The sequence below is a fragment of the Triticum dicoccoides genome, chromosome 3B (genome assembly GCF_002162155.2).
Source record: "Triticum dicoccoides isolate Atlit2015 ecotype Zavitan chromosome 3B, WEW_v2.0, whole genome shotgun sequence".
NCBI lineage: Eukaryota > Viridiplantae > Streptophyta > Magnoliopsida > Poales > Poaceae > Triticum > Triticum dicoccoides.
In genome coordinates this window covers 155,637,259-155,653,983 of record NC_041385.1, presented here as the reverse complement: position 1 = coordinate 155,653,983, position 16,725 = coordinate 155,637,259, and the positions used below count along the sequence as shown (strand labels likewise).

General features: G+C 54.2%; 4 protein-coding genes across 4 annotated transcripts; 2 read left to right on the top strand and 2 right to left on the bottom strand.

Moving 5' to 3' along the window:
• Positions 1-3,549: 3,549 nt before the first annotated feature.
• On the bottom strand, positions 3,550-5,467 carry LOC119281029 (acetylajmalan esterase-like). Its single transcript, XM_037561680.1, has 5 exons — positions 5,166-5,467; positions 4,869-5,075; positions 4,652-4,800; positions 4,209-4,482; positions 3,550-4,102 (listed from the first exon to the last, which is right to left on the bottom strand). Exons 1-5 carry the CDS (start codon positions 5,416-5,418, stop codon positions 3,864-3,866), a joined length of 1,122 nt encoding a protein of 373 aa, XP_037417577.1. The 5' UTR covers positions 5,419-5,467; the 3' UTR covers positions 3,550-3,863.
• A 2,161-nt stretch (positions 5,468-7,628) lies between these two features.
• LOC119279423 (GDP-mannose 4,6 dehydratase 2-like) lies at positions 7,629-8,448 on the top strand. The gene has a single exon (XM_037560660.1). The coding sequence runs from the start codon at positions 7,642-7,644 to the stop codon at positions 8,446-8,448; it is 807 nt and encodes a 268-aa protein (XP_037416557.1). The 5' UTR covers positions 7,629-7,641.
• Positions 8,449-9,940: 1,492 nt separating this feature from the next.
• On the top strand, positions 9,941-13,250 carry LOC119275302 (receptor-like protein kinase HERK 1). Its single transcript, XM_037556124.1, has 2 exons — positions 9,941-10,182; positions 10,308-13,250. The coding sequence occupies exon 2, from the start codon at positions 10,327-10,329 to the stop codon at positions 13,054-13,056; it is 2,730 nt and encodes a 909-aa protein (XP_037412021.1). The 5' UTR covers positions 9,941-10,182; positions 10,308-10,326; the 3' UTR covers positions 13,057-13,250.
• LOC119275303 (serine/arginine-rich splicing factor RS2Z32-like) lies at positions 13,239-16,523 on the bottom strand. Its single transcript, XM_037556125.1, has 7 exons — positions 16,371-16,523; positions 15,794-15,910; positions 15,109-15,148; positions 14,914-15,009; positions 14,597-14,823; positions 14,435-14,524; positions 13,239-13,870 (listed from the first exon to the last, which is right to left on the bottom strand). The coding sequence occupies exons 2-7, from the start codon at positions 15,907-15,909 to the stop codon at positions 13,468-13,470; spliced, it is 972 nt and encodes a 323-aa protein (XP_037412022.1). The 5' UTR covers position 15,910; positions 16,371-16,523; the 3' UTR covers positions 13,239-13,467.
• Between the last annotated feature and the right edge of the window lie 202 nt (positions 16,524-16,725).

Genomic DNA, 16,725 nt, shown 5'->3' with positions numbered 1-16,725 from the left:
CAGGAACTATTCGGAACAATTCTGGTGTCCGTATATAACCTTCCAATATATCAATCTTTACCTCTCGACCATTTCGAGACTCCTCGTCATGTCTGTGATCTCATTCGCGACTCCAAACAACCTTCGGTCACCAAAACACATAACTCATATAATACCAATCGTCATCGAACGTTAAGCGTGGGGACCCTACGGGTTCGAGAACTATGTAGACATGACCGAGACACCTCTCTGGTCAATAAGCAATAGCAGAACCTGGATGCTCATATTGGTTCCTACATATTCTACGAAGATCTTTATCGGTCAAACCACAATGTCAATATAGTTATTCCCTTTGTCATTGGTATGTTACTTGCCCGAGATTCAATTGTCGGTATCTTCATACCTAGTTCAATCTCGTTACCGGCAAGTCTCTTTACCGATGTGACAGCCCCGACGAGCTCTACCCGGTCCACTCCACCGCCTCCACCACCTCCGTCGCCCCTGTTGCACTCGCCGCCAGTGTGGATCTCTAGCATGCTCGCTTGGGTCATCCCACCCCGCCACCCTTTGTCATATACTTCGGGGTTTTTCTTTCACATGTAATAAGATCGATGATCACCTTGTCATGCATGTCGCCTCAGCAAACATGCTCGTATTCCTTTTATGGCGTCTTCTCATGTTACATCGTACCCGTTTGAGTTAATTCATAGTGATGTTTGGACCTCTCCAGTTGCAAGTAATACGGGCTACCTTTATTCCCTTGTTATTCGTGATGATTTTTTGCACTATGTGTGGACCTTCCCGTTGCGGCGTAAGTCCGATTTTATCTCCACTCTTGCTGCATTCTACTCCTATGTTCTCACACAGCTTGGTCGTCCCATCCTTGCGTTTCAGACAGATAACGAGAAGGAGTTCGACAACTTAACTGCTCGCACTCTCCTCACCACACATGGCACGACTTTTCGTCTCACATGCTCGTACACTTCGCAACAAAACGGTCGCGTTGAGCGCGTCCTCCGCACTCTTAATGACTGCGTTCAGACGCTTCTCTTTCATGCCTATGTGCCTCCACGTTTTTGGCCTAACGCTCTCGCCACCGCATCACTCCTCATTAACATCCGCCCCTGCCGTACTCGCGAGAACTTTGCACCTCATCATCTTCTCTTCGGTGCCACCCTCTTATGATGAGCTTTGCATTTTCGGCTGTCTCTGCTATCCTAGCATCACCGCCACTGCGCCACATAAGCTGCACCCCGCTTCGTCGCATGCATCTTCCTCGGCTATCCACCTAACACTAAAGGCTACCACTGCTACGACCCTGTCTCACATCGAGTATTCACCTCCCGACACGTTTACTTTGATGAGAAGGTGTTTCCTTTTCAGCAGCAGGTACCTCTCATTGCCCCGTCGCCGTCAGCCATCGGCGACCCTTTGGCTACCCCGTCAGGTGGATGGCCCCGCTCGACTCTCGGACCGCCTCCCGGCTTTGGCGGTCCTCGCGCCGTGGGACGAGCTGTGCCTCGCTCCCCCACGTCGCCTTCGCCATCATCGCCAGCCTCGCCGGTGGCGCCCTCCCCTGCTGCCTTGGGCGGCGCCCTTTCGCCGGTGCCCTTGCCGGCTACCCCGCCGGCACCCTCACCGGCCGCCTCGCCAGTGCCGGCGCCCTCGGCTGATCCCTCGGGCCTCGTCCCGGAGTTTCCGTCTCGCCTCCTCACTCGGGCTTGAGCCGACGTTTACCGCCCGAGTCTGCGGTACTCCAGCGACGAGTATCTCCTCGCTGCCTCCACCACCGAGCCATCCCTGATTCATGCGTCCGCCAAAGCAGCCCTACGTGATCCTCACTGGCTTGTTGTGATGCAGGAAGAGCTCGACGCTCTTCAGCGGAACTGTACCTGGACACTAGTTCCCCGGCCTTCTCGCGCCAACGTCATTAGCGGCAAGTGGGTCTTTCGTCATAAGACCCACTTGGATGGTACACCTGAGCGCTACAAGGCTCGTTGGGTGGTCCGTGGGTTTCGGCAGCGTGCTGGTGTTGACTTCACTGGGATGTTTGCATCCTTGTCAAACCGGGCATGATCTGCACCGTCCTCCAGCTGGCGGTCTCCCGTGGCTGGCTGGTTCATCAGATGGATGTCTCCAACTCCTTACTTCATGGCCACCTTGAGAAGCAGGTTTACTGTGAGCAGCACACCGGTTTCATAGACGCCTCTCATCCTGGCCATGTGTGCTTGTTGTTCCGGTCTCTATATGGTATCAAGCAAGCACCTCGCGCCTGCTACCAGCGTATCGACGGGTTCCTTCAGACACTGGGCTTCAGTGTCACCAGCTCGGATGCCTCGTTGTTTGTCTATCACCACGGCAACACGACTGCCTACTTGCTACTCTACATCGACGACATCATCCTGACGGCCTCTTCCGCATCCCTTCTTCAGCAAATCACTCTCCGGCTGCGTGACGAGTTTGCTATCAAGGACTTGGGCGCTCTTCATTATTTCCTTGGCATTGAGGTCGTTCGGTGACACGACGGCTTCATTCTTTATCAGCAGAAGTATGCGCATGAGCTACTTGAGAGTGTCGGCGAGCTCAATTGTCACCCTGTCGCTACTCCTGTTGACACGAAGGCCAAGGTTTTTGCTCTCGAGGGCTTGCCTGTGTTGGATGCTCCGTTCTACCGGTCCATCGTCGGTGCTCTTCAGTATCTGACACTCACCCGACCAGATCTACAGTATGTTGTTCAGCAGGTGTGTCTCCACATGCACGCCCCTCGTGACTCTCATTGGACACTCATGAAACGAATTCTCGATACATCCGTGGCACGATGTCTCTTGGACTCACTCTCACGGCGTCCACTTCTCTGGAGATGGTGGCTTATTCCGATGCTGATTGGGCAGGCTTCCCTGACACACGCCGCTCCACCTCTGGCTACTGCGTCTACCTTGGTCCTTCCCTCGTCTCGTGGTCGTACAAGCGACAACCCACAGTTTCATGCTCCAGCTTGGAGGCTGAGTACCGATCAGTGGCTAACGCCGTCGCCGAGTGCACCTGGCTACAACAGCTACTTCAGGAGTTGCATCATGATCTCTCCAGGCTACGGTTGTGTACTGTGACAACGTCTCTGTGGTGTACCTTTCCGCCAACCCCGTCCATCATCGCCGGACCAAGCACATTGAGCTGGACATTCACTTTGTGCACGAACAGGTGGCCCTTGGACGCATTCGGGTTTTCCATGTTCCGACTGCACAACAGTTCGCCGATGTAATGACTAAGGGACTGCCTACTTCCACATTCGAGGAGTTCCGTTCCAGTCTCTGCGGCTCTGGCGACGCTTCGACTACCGGGGGGAGGGGGTGTTGAATATATTGTGTGCATGTATATTGTGTTTTGGGCCCACCTCCTAATTCTCCTGTATAGTTTGAGGTTGTGGCTCTTTCCTGTACATCATATATACGTGCCATGTGCATCGATCAATGCAATTGTGTTGCACGACCTATGCTAGTCTTCTACAATCTTTAACAGAGTCAGTGAGGCAAACACAACTACTACACCTACAAATATAAAGATATATCCTGATCGCATCAACAAACATCATCTAAACCAGTGACTCAAGAAGCCCCCCGTGTGGCAAGCTGAGAGTACAACAGGTTTAAGCATCCTACAACGCGCACCGCAGGTGCACCGCCTGGCATGTGAACGATAAATTAAGGCATGGCCCTATATTTTCAAGGAAACCAAGAAGAGGGATGCTGTGAGATTGTGTGATCGTAACCGAAAATGGAGCTGACATTTGCAAGCCGCAAGCAAACCGAGCGAAGGCAACCCATCGATGACGACGCTAGACTAGTTGTGCTAGAACCTAGAACAACGCGCGCGAGCTCCATGAGCTATCACCAGCAGCTCCATATATCCTGCACGCTTTCGGCAGGCTGGGCAAACCCTTCCATGAGGATCGACAGCGCCATGGCCCTGTAGGCCTGCTGTGTGAGGTGGATGCCGTCCCAGCTCACGTGGCGTGCCGGGTCGGCGCACGTGCTCGCCCCGAGCCCGCCGCACATCATGTCCATGTCGAAGTTGTGCTCCCCGCCGGCGCCGCAGCAGGCCTTCAGCAGCGACCCCTCGTCGAACCCTGCCATGAAAGAAACACAAGGCGGCATGCACACGCCACGCCACGCGGGTCAGCTCTCAGCTCTCGTTGAGGTTCCTGACGTCTTGGGAGAACTTTGATTGGTTACCTAGGACGGAGGCGTGGTCGAGGAGGTGCAGGAAGGCGCCGTAGTAGTCGGCGTAGACAACGGAGACGTCGGCGTTGACCATGCGGAGGTCGACGATGGCCGCCTGGAGCTGCTCGTTGTGGTACGCGGCGAAGGCGTTGTAGCTCTTGAGGCAGCCCCGTTCGTCGTGGTCCGTGGAGCCGGCGGCGGAGAAGAGGGAGAGGTAGCTCGGCGAGCACCCTATCGGGAAGTTCCCCGGGATGATGATCTGGGTCGCTCCCAGCTCGATCACCTCCTGATTATGAGCAACCAAGGAAATGCAAATGCCCGTGCGGGTTAGATCGATTGATTGCCTTTTACTCCCTCTGTAAACTAATATAAAAGTGTTTAGAATACTAAAATAGTGATCTAAACGCTTTTATATTAGTTTACGGAGGGAGTAATATCTAAGGGATGCCACTTGCCTTTGCGACGTCCATGATGCTCTTCACGACCAGTGGCACGTACGCCTTGACGGCCTCGATGGACCTCTTCTGAAAGAAGGCGTAGTTGTAGTCGTTCCCGCCGATCTCCCCGACCAAGAACAAGGCTCCGGCCAGCTTCTTCGCGCAATCTATAAACACAGCAGGAGTAAGCAGAGCAACCCCTGTTTCTGGTGCGATATGATGGTGGCCTGCTCACCTTGCTGGCACGTGTCGTTGAGGTGCGATTTGAACCAGTCGAGCTGGGAGCTGAGCGGCGTGTTCCCCGGCGGCATCACGATGGCGTTCTGCAGGAGGTACGTGCGGTCCAGCGCCGTCGCGCCGGCCACCGCGAAGTTGACGCCGCCGCTGAAGTCGGCGCTCTTGTCCAGGTACGGGTTGACCAGCGGCAGGTCGAGCGCCATGGCTGCACGCGCCGGAGAAAACTCGTCTCGTCAAGCAGAGCATGAATGAGGCTACCTCTGTCCCCCAAAGGAAGAGGAGAAGCTTGGCTCACCGAAGTAGTCGATGATGAGGAGGCCGTCGGAGCAGCGGCCGGTGGGCTTCCGGTAGGTCTGGCCGTAGGGGTAGCTGCCGATGGAGGAGAAGAAGCCCACGGGGCCCTCGCGGAGGAGGTTGCCGGTGTCGGCGATGGAGTCCCCGAAGCTGTAGATGGCGTCGATGGAGCAGGCCGGCGCGGCCGAGTCCCACAGAGCCTGCAGCAAGACCAAGGTCAGGAGGAGCTTGGCACGAGAAGATGCAGCAGCCATGCTTGGTTGCCAGAACTTCTCTAGAAGATCTGGATGTGTTGTCAGGATTGGGAGATGGAGATTGTTCTGTGTGATGGGTGGGATGATTTCTTATGTACTCAGCTGTAGGTTTTGGAGCTAAGCTTCGGCTGAATCAGGTGGACTGCTTGTCTACTCTGGTTGACTCATGAGGCCAAGAGCTTGTTGGTGAGCAGTGGGTCAACCTAACAAACAAACCATTGAGAGTATAGTTGTTGTTTTCTCAGGCGGACAGGGTGACATACTGACCATGGCACACTGCAAGACCTATATCCCTAGAGGCAAACTGAAATGAGAGAAGTCCACGTTGCAACGAATGTGAAGTTGTGTAGCCCGGGCTACATGAAGCCCTTTATTTCAAAATTTTCAAAAATGGCTTTTCCAAGTTTCAAAGAAATAAAAAAATCTATGTAAACTTATACATGTTCGCGATTGATCTGTAATTTTTCGTTCAAAAATATTATGGCTTGCAAGCTACAAAAAAAAAAACGTACGAACACCAAAAAATAATTGGCCCATTTTCATGTACATATTTATCTTTTTGTTTACGTCACGTATGAAAGTTAATCGTTATGATTTTTTTCTGAATGTGTTATATATGTATTTATGCCTGTAGAAAAAAAAATCATATTCCGTTACTCTCCGGAAAATGGTATTTTCAAAATGGGCTACATGTAGCTCGTCCTACACTGGGCATTTTCGACATTACATCCCTGGACTATCAAAACCGCCTAAGATTCAACCCTTCCCTCCCCTGATCCTGGTTTCTGAGTAGGCGAGGTTTGACCCGTTGACCGTCCAGTCAGCTACTCCAGTAAGCGCCCACGTCAACCTTTTATTGGCCAAATTTTGTCCTACAAATGAATGTATCCAAAAAATTGAAATAATTTTGTAAAATTAAGGTTAATATACTGATAATTCTGGGAAAGTTTCAGATATTTTTGCTCAACATATTTGAAAATACCCTGAAATTACAATTCCATGCCCTTTCTTGCCAACTTTGGCCAAAAAAGTGGAAGTAACCAGATTTTCATTGAATAAAACTGTAAAATCAATAATAATATAATGATCATTTTAGAAAAGTTGAGATGTTTTTGCCATACAAATTTGAGGCATGGGTATTGAGGCCGGAGGTCCCGGACACCTAGGCCTCCCCAATTGCAGGGAAGGGAGATCTCAGACTAGACAATCTTGCATTGTGTTTGATGATGGTGTTATTGTGGCCTCGAAGACCGTACAGCAGCGGCACACGAGTGTTGTGTGCATGCCTTCAAAGAGATGCGGCATAGCCATGACTAGGTGGGAAGCGTTGAGAGGATGGCGTTGAGTAGCACTCCTTTGCCTCCAATATTAAGCATTAGGCATGCCAACCGGCGAGGTACTCTTGTTGATCTTCGCTATGAGGGGTAAAAGTCGTAGAGGCACAACTTGAACGTGAAGAACACTAAACCTAGATACTATTGAGAGAAGGTCGCAACAGAGCAACCAAAGATGGCATTGACAACCTATGCTTGTTGTGCAGGCACATTGATAGAAACAAAGATGCACTTGTCGAAGTTGGACGCAAGGCGAGTGCTCGTGACAAAGGAGCCAAGCAACTCCTTGAGCTTGGTGACTTGGGCGATGTCGGGCGGAGAAGGTTGGTGGCTCCGTTTCGTACTAGAACGGGATAGGAGTAGGGTGTGTACATTGGTGGCTAGGCCTTGAGAAACCCGGTCCATCCCTTGAGGCATGGCGGGAGAGCTCTCTGTTGATTATAGTCATTGTAGCTATTTTTTTCGCATTGTAGCTAGTGTAGCTACAAAGCTTGCCTTGAGCATATGCTAATCCTGACGCTGCTACTGTATGTGGATGATGGGATGTTGCAGTTTTTCCTGAGTATTTAACCAAAAACTACCACAATTCACGGAACCGTGACGAAAAACTACCACTTTACGATTTTGTCCCGAAAACTATCACTTTTTTCCTAATCCGTGGCAAAAAACTACCAAGTCGCGAAATCGCTCGCTTAGCCCGTGCTAAGCACAAATCTGACCGCTTGGGCCCACCTGTCAGCATCAGTCTTCTTCCTCCTCTCTCTCTCTCATTTCCACGAACACCTTAAGTGCACTCCGCCGCTCTGCCCCCGCCGGCCGGCGATTCCCACCACCTCATCACTAGGCCGAGTCGCTGGTCACACTCCCAGATCTCGCAAGGAAGAAAACAATGGCCGACTCCTCCGCGCCGCACTCCAACGGTGGCGCCGTCGCCGTCGCCGATGCCGAGGCGGTGCCCCGCTCCCTGGCGCCGCCGCGGAGGGTGGCGCTGGTGACGGGCATCACGGGGCAGGACGGGAGCTACCTGACGGAGCTGCTCCTGTCCAAGGGATACGAGGTGCACGGCCTCATCCGCCGCTCCTCCAACTTCAACACGCAGCGCCTCGACCACATCTACCACGACCCGCACGCGACCCCCTCCGCCGCGCTGCGCCCGCCGATGCGCCTCCACTACGCCGACCTCTCCGACTCCTCCTCGCTCCGCCGCGCGCTCGACCACGTGCTCCCCGACGAGGTCTACAACCTGGCCGCGCAGTCCCACGTCGCCGTCTCCTTCGAGATCCCCGACTACACCGCCGACGTCACGGCCACGGGCGCGCTCCGCCTGCTCGAGGCCGTCCGCCTCTCCGCCAAGACCAAGCCCATGCGCTACTACCAGGCCGGGTCCTCGGAGATGTTCGGGTCCACGCCGCCGCCGCAGAGCGAGGCCACGCCCTTCCACCCGCGGTCACCCTACGCGGCCGCCAAGGTCGCCGCGCACTGGTACACCGTCAACTACCGCGAGGCGTACGGCCTCTTCGCCTGCAACGGTGTGCTCTTCAACCACGAGTCCCCCCGGCGCGGCGAGAACTTCGTCACCCGCAAGATCACCCGCGCCATCGGCCGCATCAAGGTCGGGCTCCAGACCAAGGTCTTCCTCGGCAACCTCTCCGCCGCCAGGGATTGGGGCTTCCCCCCGCTGGACCCTGTTATCTAAGCACGCTGGATCCTCATTATCCTAGGACGGAGGGCAGCGCAGGTGGTGGGACTCGCCGGCCGGCGGGGGCAGAGCGGCGGAGTGCACTTAAGGTGTTCGTAGAAATGAGAGAGAGAGAGGAGGAAGAAGATTGATGCTGACAGGTGGGCCCAAGCGGTCAGATTTGTGCTTAGCACGGGCTAAGCGAGCGATTTCGCGACGTAGTTTTTTGCCACGGATTAGGAAAAAAGTGGTAGTTTTCGGAACAAAATCGTAAAGTGGTAGTTTTTCGTCACGGTTCCGTGAATTATGGTAGTTTTTGGTTAAATACTCGTTTTTCCTTCACTCCAATAGCAAGCATGAGTCCTTGCAGGACAGTTGCGTCCAATATAAATAAGCAACGAGGGTCCCATGTCGGAGCCCATGCTTTGCGGAAGTCCACTTGTCGTGGGACGCTTTTGAGAATGCCGACATAGTGGTAGGAGGCATTGAGACCTAAGACATAGTGCATCCACCGAGGTGGAGGCTTCAAGCACACGATCAAGGTTAAGCCAGGAGACGGAACTTGAAGGCTTTCAGGAAGTCAAACTTGAGTACAACTAAAGGCAACCCACGCATGTGGCTGCATTGGACTAGCTTCGCCAGAAAGATAAAATTGTCAAAAACAGAATACCCTTTTGGGAAATCTCATCTCCTCCGGGTGGTACAACAAAGGCATGAGGGCTAGGGATGTAAAGTCAAAGCCTCGAAGAGCTACTAGCTTTGAGAGAAAAACATTTATACCATGCAGGCGATATTCCATACATGGATCTACCATTCAGGGTAGCTTGAGATTCATGCTATTTTCAGAATTGACAGATTTTGTCTTGTTTCATAGTGACACTGGTTTTTCTTTTCTTGTTTCAACATGTACCGGAATGTTTCATTGTGTATCGTTGTGTACTAGTAAATCCAATCAGGAAGAAGTGCACTCTTATTTGTCTGTACACGATGAAACTTTACGAGACACTTTGGAACAAGAAAAAACACGATAAAACTTATGTAGTAACACTTTGAAATAAGACAATATTTATTTATATAAGAGTAAGAAAAGTAGCACAAGTCTTAAAGCAACGATGGTCGACAGATCCACGGTCAAGATGTCTCTTGCAGGGTAGAGAAACCACACTCCTAGTAGCATTGACGATTGAAAGATAGGAGTATGTAACACCAAACGCTGGCGATAATTTTCCGGGACCAAACAATCGTGTCCCGCACTCTCGTCACGCCTCCCAGCGTTTGCTTTCAGGTGCATTTTTTCCATACGCGTGCCACGGAATTCCCAGCATGCAGTTCGGCCGTCTCCGACGGCGATCCGTCCCTGTCGCCACGCCACCGTCGTGTTCTTCCTGAATCTTCAGTGGTAGTACGTTCCAACGAGCTTCCAAGTGCAGCAACCCATTTCAGCAACATTCCAGTCCAGTCCCCTGCTCTCAAGTTCGGTAACGGTTGCGACTTGCGTGCCCAATGGCGTGGGGAGGAGGGCGCTACGAGACGAACAAGCCTTCAATTCGGCGGGCCGCCGCTGATGGCGATCCGCCTCTCTGACCGGTCACCAGTGACAAGACCTGTGTCCTCTTCTTCCTGCAATTCCTGGCCTCGCAGCTCACACCACCCCAAGGCCCCGCAGATAAGCACGACACCACGGCAGCGCACATCATCCATGGAGGATCTGGACTGCTGCTGAATCAGCTGGCCGGTAGCCGGAGCCTGGAGGTAGCGTCGCTCGTCCCTCTGTCGCTCTTCTTTGGCTCCTTGTAGCTTTTCTGTGGTTCGATGTACTTCGACGGACATGTTTTCGTCTCTGCCTGTTCTGCGCATAATCTTTTGATCGTGTGTAGGTGTTGCTCTGAGTTCGCCATGGCCGCGACGGCGAGGCTCCGGCCGGCACGAGCTCGCGGCGTGCTCTGGAGCGTCTCGGTGTGGCTCGTCTGCGGCGCTGCGGCGTACGCGCCGGAGGACAACTACCTCGTCAGCTGCGGCTCCTCGCTGGACACGCCGGTGGGCCGGAGGCTCTTCCTCGCCGACGACGGCGGCTCCGGCTCCGGCTCCGGCGCGGTCACCCTGACGTCCCCTCGCAGCGCCGCGGTGAAGGCCCCGCCGGACCTGGTGTCCGGCTTCCGCGACGCCGCGCTGTACCAGAACGCCAGGGTGTTCTCCGCGCCCTCTTCCTACTCCTTCGCCATCAGGCGCCGCGGCCGGCACTTCCTCCGCCTCCATTTCTTCCCCTTCGTGTACCGGAGCTACGACCTCGCCGTGGCGGCCAGGGCGTTCAAGGTGTCCACGCAGGACGCCGTGCTGCTCAAGGACGGCGTCCCGGCGCCCGAGCCCGGCAACGCGTCGACGTCGACGTCGCCCCAGCCGGCGCGCGTGGAGTTCCTCCTGGACGTCGCGCGCGACACGCTCGTGGTCTCGTTCGTGCCGCTCGTCGACGGGGGCATCGCGTTCGTGAACGCCGTCGAGCTCGTCTCCGTGCCCGACGACCTCGTCGCCGACGCGGCGGACTCGTCGACGGGCCGGCCAGAGCCGATCCCCGCCGCGCTGCCGCTGCAGACGGCCTACCGCCTCAACGTGGGCGGCCCGGCCGTCGCGCCCGACGACGACGCGCTCTGGCGAGAATGGACTACCGACCAGCCCCTCTCCGATCCTAGGGTCGACGCGGTGACTCGGGAGGTTCGTTACAACAGGACGCTGAACCGCCTGCCCGGGCAAGCGACGGCGACCGACGCGCCGGACATCGTCTACGCCACGGCGAGGGAGCTCGTGATCAACCGCAGCTCATTCGACGGGCAGAAACAGATGGCGTGGCAGTTCGACGTCGACGCGGGCTCCAGCTATTTCATCAGGTTCCACTTCTGCGACATCGTCAGCGAGGCTCCCCACCAGCTCCACATCAACGCCTACGTCGATGACGCCAGTCACGCCACCGTGCTGACGGACCTTGACCTCGCCGCCGTCGGCGATGGTGCGCTGGCGTTCCCGTACTACAAGGACTTCGTGTTGCCTGCTAGCGAAGCGTCCGGGAAACTCGCCGTCCATGTTGGCCCGTTGGCAAATAAGATCGTGATGCCCGCCGCCATCCTCAATGGGATTGAGATCATGAAGATGCACCTGAGCGCCGGCTCTGTCGTCGTCGTAGAGCCGGCGGCGGGGGCAGCCAAGTCGCGTCTCGCCGTCATTCTTGGCTCCGTGTGTGGAGCGCTCGCTTTCGTGTCCATCGCCATTGCTCTCGCCATTGTCCTTAGGAAGAAGAAGGGGGAGGGGGAGGAGGGTGTTAAGGAGCAGCCGACGCCGACGCGGAGCCAGTCGTCCACGCCATGGATGCCACTCCTCGGCCGCCTCAGCGTTCGCGGCGCCATTGCATCAGGATCGTCAAGCTTCACTACCGCCGGTAACACTCCGGGAGCGAGCCCGAGGGCTGCTGCTGCTGCCGCCGCCGCGGTGGTGCCAAGCTACCGTTTCCCGCTCGCCATGTTGCAAGACGCGACGCGCAACTTCGACGACAGCCTGATCATCGGAGAGGGAGGGTTCGGCAAGGTGTACGGCGCCGTGCTCCAGGACGGCACCAAGGTCGCCGTGAAGCGCGCGAGCCCGGAGTCGCGGCAGGGCGCGCGGGAGTTCCGCACGGAGATCGAGCTTCTGTCCGGGCTGCGCCACCGCCACCTGGTGTCGCTCGTCGGCTACTGCGACGAGCGGGAGGAGATGATCCTGCTGTACGAGTACATGGAGCACGGCTCGCTGAGGAGCCGGCTGTACGGCCGCGGCGGCGCGGCGCCGCTGAGCTGGGCGCAGCGGCTGGAGGCGTGCGCCGGCGCGGCGAGGGGCCTCCTGTACCTGCACACGGCCGTGGACAAGCCGGTGATCCACCGCGACGTCAAGTCGTCCAACATCCTGCTGGACGGCGACCTCACGGGCAAGGTGGCCGACTTCGGGCTGTCCAAGGCCGGGCCGGTGCTCGACGAGACGCACGTGAGCACGGCCGTCAAGGGCAGCTTCGGGTACGTCGACCCGGAGTACTGCCGGACGAGGCAGCTGACGGCCAAGTCCGACGTGTACTCGCTGGGCGTCGTGCTGCTGGAGGCCGTCTGCGCGCGCCCCGTCGTCGACCCGAGGCTGCCGAAGCCCATGTCGAACCTGGTGGAGTGGGGGCTGCACTGGCAGGGCAGAGGCGAGCTGGAGAAGATCGTGGACCGGCGCATCGCCGCCGTGGCGAGGCCGGCGGCGCTGAGGAAATACGGCGAGATGGTGGCCAGGTGCCTGGCGGAGCGCGGCGCCGACCGGCCGGCCATGGAAGACGTGGTGTGGAACCTGCAGTTCGTGATGCGGCTGCAGGAGGGCGACGGCCTGGACTTCTCCGACGTGAGCAGCCTCAACATGGTGACAGAGCTCACGCCGCCTCGCCGTCAGAGAAGCGCGGTCGATTGCGACGGCCTGGACTTCTCCGACGTGAGCAGCCTCAACATGGTTACAGAGCTCACGCCGCCTAAAACCGGCAGCATGGAAGGAGACGGTGTAGCCGACGATGACGATTTCACAGACGCATCCATGAGAGGGACCTTTTGGCAGATGGTCAATGTCCGCAGCAGATGAACCACATAGCTTTGTATGAGAAGATGGTTGTGTTTTTTGTACGTCCGTGAGGAAAGTGGATGCTGGAAAATATTGTTTTCCCTCCAGCTTTCAAGGACAAATACTACCAGCATTTACAACCAATGTATAGCACGATAAAGATGAGAAATTACTAAGCACAAAAGATTATTTGATGGAATGTAGAAACTGCAAAATGATTCCATGTGCACATAGTACAACAGATATTATGGTCTGACTGGAGTGTCAATACCGAAATAGAGTACACGATAAAATCAAACTCGTACAGGCAAGTCTTTTGTTCAACATGTTTGGAGAGTTTCATAACTGTAGGAAGAATATGATCCATCTCTCGACCCTCACCAGGTGATGCTCTTCCACTGGGTGAACACTGGAAGGATTTTGATCCATAACTCAACCTCCACCAGGTGAGGCACTTCCACTGGGTGCGCGGTGGTTGCCATTGTCTTCACCATCCCTGGGGCTCGGGCTACGACCATTTGCAGCTGGGCTCATGTTATTAGGGCTGTCAGCCTTCATTGGGCTCCTGCTGTTTTCCCTTGGTGCAGGGCTCCTGCTGCCAGGAGGGGTGGGGCTCCGGGCCCTCCCCTTGACAGGTGAAGCGCTCCTCCTAGGGCTGCGGCTGTCACGGGGGCTCCTCATAGGGCTGCGACTGCCACGGGGGCTCTTCATAGGGCTGCGACTGTCTCGGGGGCTCCTCCTTGGGCTGCGACTGTCACGGGGGCTCCTCCTTGGGCTGCGACTGTCCCGGGGACTCCTTGATCGCCTTTCATCCCTCCTTGGGGAAACAGAGCGGCTAAGTAAAGCAAGAGACATACAGTCAGTGTTCCATACACAAAACATGATAGAAAAAAAAGGAATTGAACCACAACACGAGTATGTTTAAAAGCAATATCAAGAAATCAACCAATTTTTTACACTGGCATATATTCATTAGTTGCAAACACAAGTATTTAGTTCAATTAAAATTTACCACATTCAGCAGGTTAGTAAAATGTACTCCCTCCGTCCGGAAATACTTGTCGGAGGAATGAATGTATCTAGATGTATTTTAGTTCTAAGATACATCCATTTTTGTTCATTTCTCCGACGAGTATTTTCGGACGGAGGGAGTATGAAGTAAACCTATGCCCACAGAATAGCAGCAGATGAAACTAAACCCATGCATAACAGGAAAACAATATGCAAAAAAGGAAATACCATAATAATTGGACAAAATAGGACTTAAGAGGCTTTAGTTTGCAAGAAAAAAGAATGACAGTACTATGATCAGAATTCAGACTAAACAGACTACCAGAACAAGGGAATCATGCCACAGAATAAGCAGAAACGGTGCCCAAATTTTGAAAACAAAATATACCTGTAGCTCCTACTGCGGCTCCTGCTGTAGCTCCTATCACGCACCCTTCCGCGGCGAGGAGATGGAGATCTGGAGTAACTCTTTCCACGCCTGTTTTCATCAACACAACTAAAGTCAGATATGCTCTACTTAGAACGGAAAAAGACAACTCGCGGGGCATACTTGAGGTTCTTAGGGCTGTTCTGGCAATCTCTTTCTATGTGGCCACTATCTCCACAACGATAGCACCTATTTTTCCAGTCGCCAGCTTTGCAGTCACGAGCCCAATGCCCATCAATCCCACAGTTAAAGCAACGGCCAGAACCAGGAGGAGGTCCCCGACCCATATATTCACGGTCACCACCACGGCCACGGTCACGGTCACCTCCTCCTCCTTGGCCACGCGGAACCTATAATGAAGATCATAATAAGGAAGGGCAAATAACAAAAGCATAAATCAACATAGAAAAATTATAGTGAGAAATATTATAATTAATTACCCCTTTAGCAAACTCAACAATCATGCGGCTTCCATCAAAGTCACGACCATCAAGGTTGTACCTTGCTTCATCAGCATCCCTGGGATCACTAAACTCCTGCAATAAGATTTATAGAAGAAAAGGAGGGGCATCAATGTGAACAGTACAAACGTGGATTAAGAAGTCAAAACAAGGCGAGGAAGAGCGGTTACTTACAACAAATGCAAACTCGTGCTTCATATCCACATGTCGCACTCTGTGGAAATGGTTTCCGGAAACAGTAACACCATCAAGACGCAAATAGAGAAATGTATCACCACGCAGAATGAACTAAACACCAGGCATGATTGTGATTTCCATTAAAACAGGCAATATATTTTTGAAAACAATCGCCAAAGTCTGCTAGAAACTTTGCGAGAATAGCCACCAATTCCACCAAGGGCACCCTCCCACCAATCCACCATGGACACCGAGGTTGGGTAAGCCCCCAAAACCTTCAACAAGATCACCCAAGTTAAAAAACATGAAGGGCTTGTGGATATATGTGATGGTACAAGAAACAATGGGGGAGAGAGAACAATGTTGAGAGACCACAGGGTGCTGGCTTAGATATCCCATATGGAATGCCATTGCCTCAGAGTAACCATGTGGATGACAACGCCATTGGGTGCAAGAAATTGAACAGGTGTGTCTCAATTTCTGCTCTTCATGTCTTCAGACAAGAGAGCAAAGCACAGGCCTATTTGACTAAAAGCTAAATCACACATAATTTGCATGGGTGACATGACATGAAACAAGTCAAAATACATCCGCTGTACAAGAAGGAACTAGTATATTTGTTCCATGGACTTGTCACTCAGAAGGCAAAAAGCTCTGGCTGAGAGGAATTCTGCTCGCTCACCTCCCATATCTGCCGAAGAGGTCTTCAAGGTCCCTTGTGCGGGTGCGCGACGGAAGACGACCCACGTACAGCCTTGTGTTGCCGCCATAACGATCACGCTCATCGTAGCGAGGCATTCTGCACCGAAACAAGCAGCAAAACGTCAGAAGTTCAAACCACTGACACCATGCAAGCAAACAGCGAAGCAGAGCAAACTCCTCCCCATAAAAAGCAGCCAATCCGGCGCAAATTCAATTAGAGCAGCCTACGGACATCTCGCGACGCAATCTATTACGCAGTAGCCTAGCTGCGACCATACTGTTTCCCCCTTACGAATCATCAGCACCAAAACCGCACCAATCTAGAAAACCACCGCCACCTCTTCAGAATATCTAATTCTAGTTCGGATACGGCACGCCATGGATGCGGATCTATCCGTACAAGCAAGCAAATCACGGGCCGACGGAATTTCCGCGGACGAATCGAGCCGGAGCTCGGACCTAAGCGCCGGGCACCAGCGCGGCGGGCCGACGAGGCGAGGAATCGAGCGGAAGGACGGACGGGGGCGCGAGATCGGATCGGGGGTCGGGGGTCTCACCTGCGAGAGCGAAGCGGAGGAAACCCTAGCCGCGGGAGGGGACAAGACTAGAGGAAGCTGCTCGGATGTGACGGCGGCGAACTTATAGTCACGCCCGATTTGGTTTGGACGGCAGGTGTTGCGTCGGGGGAGGCATCGACGGCTGACAGGGGGAGGAGCGGGCGCTGCTGGCTGTAGTCAAATCGGCAGCCGGAACGGAAGGCCTGTTTGACGAGAGAAAAAGGAAAACAAAAGGACGCGAGGCCTGTGATGGAAGGCGCCTAACAGTGGCCGATCTGCATGTTTAGACCCAGTTGGGCCCAAATTATACTAATAAAAACTGTTAGGCCCAAATACCCCTAAAAAACTAGTTAGG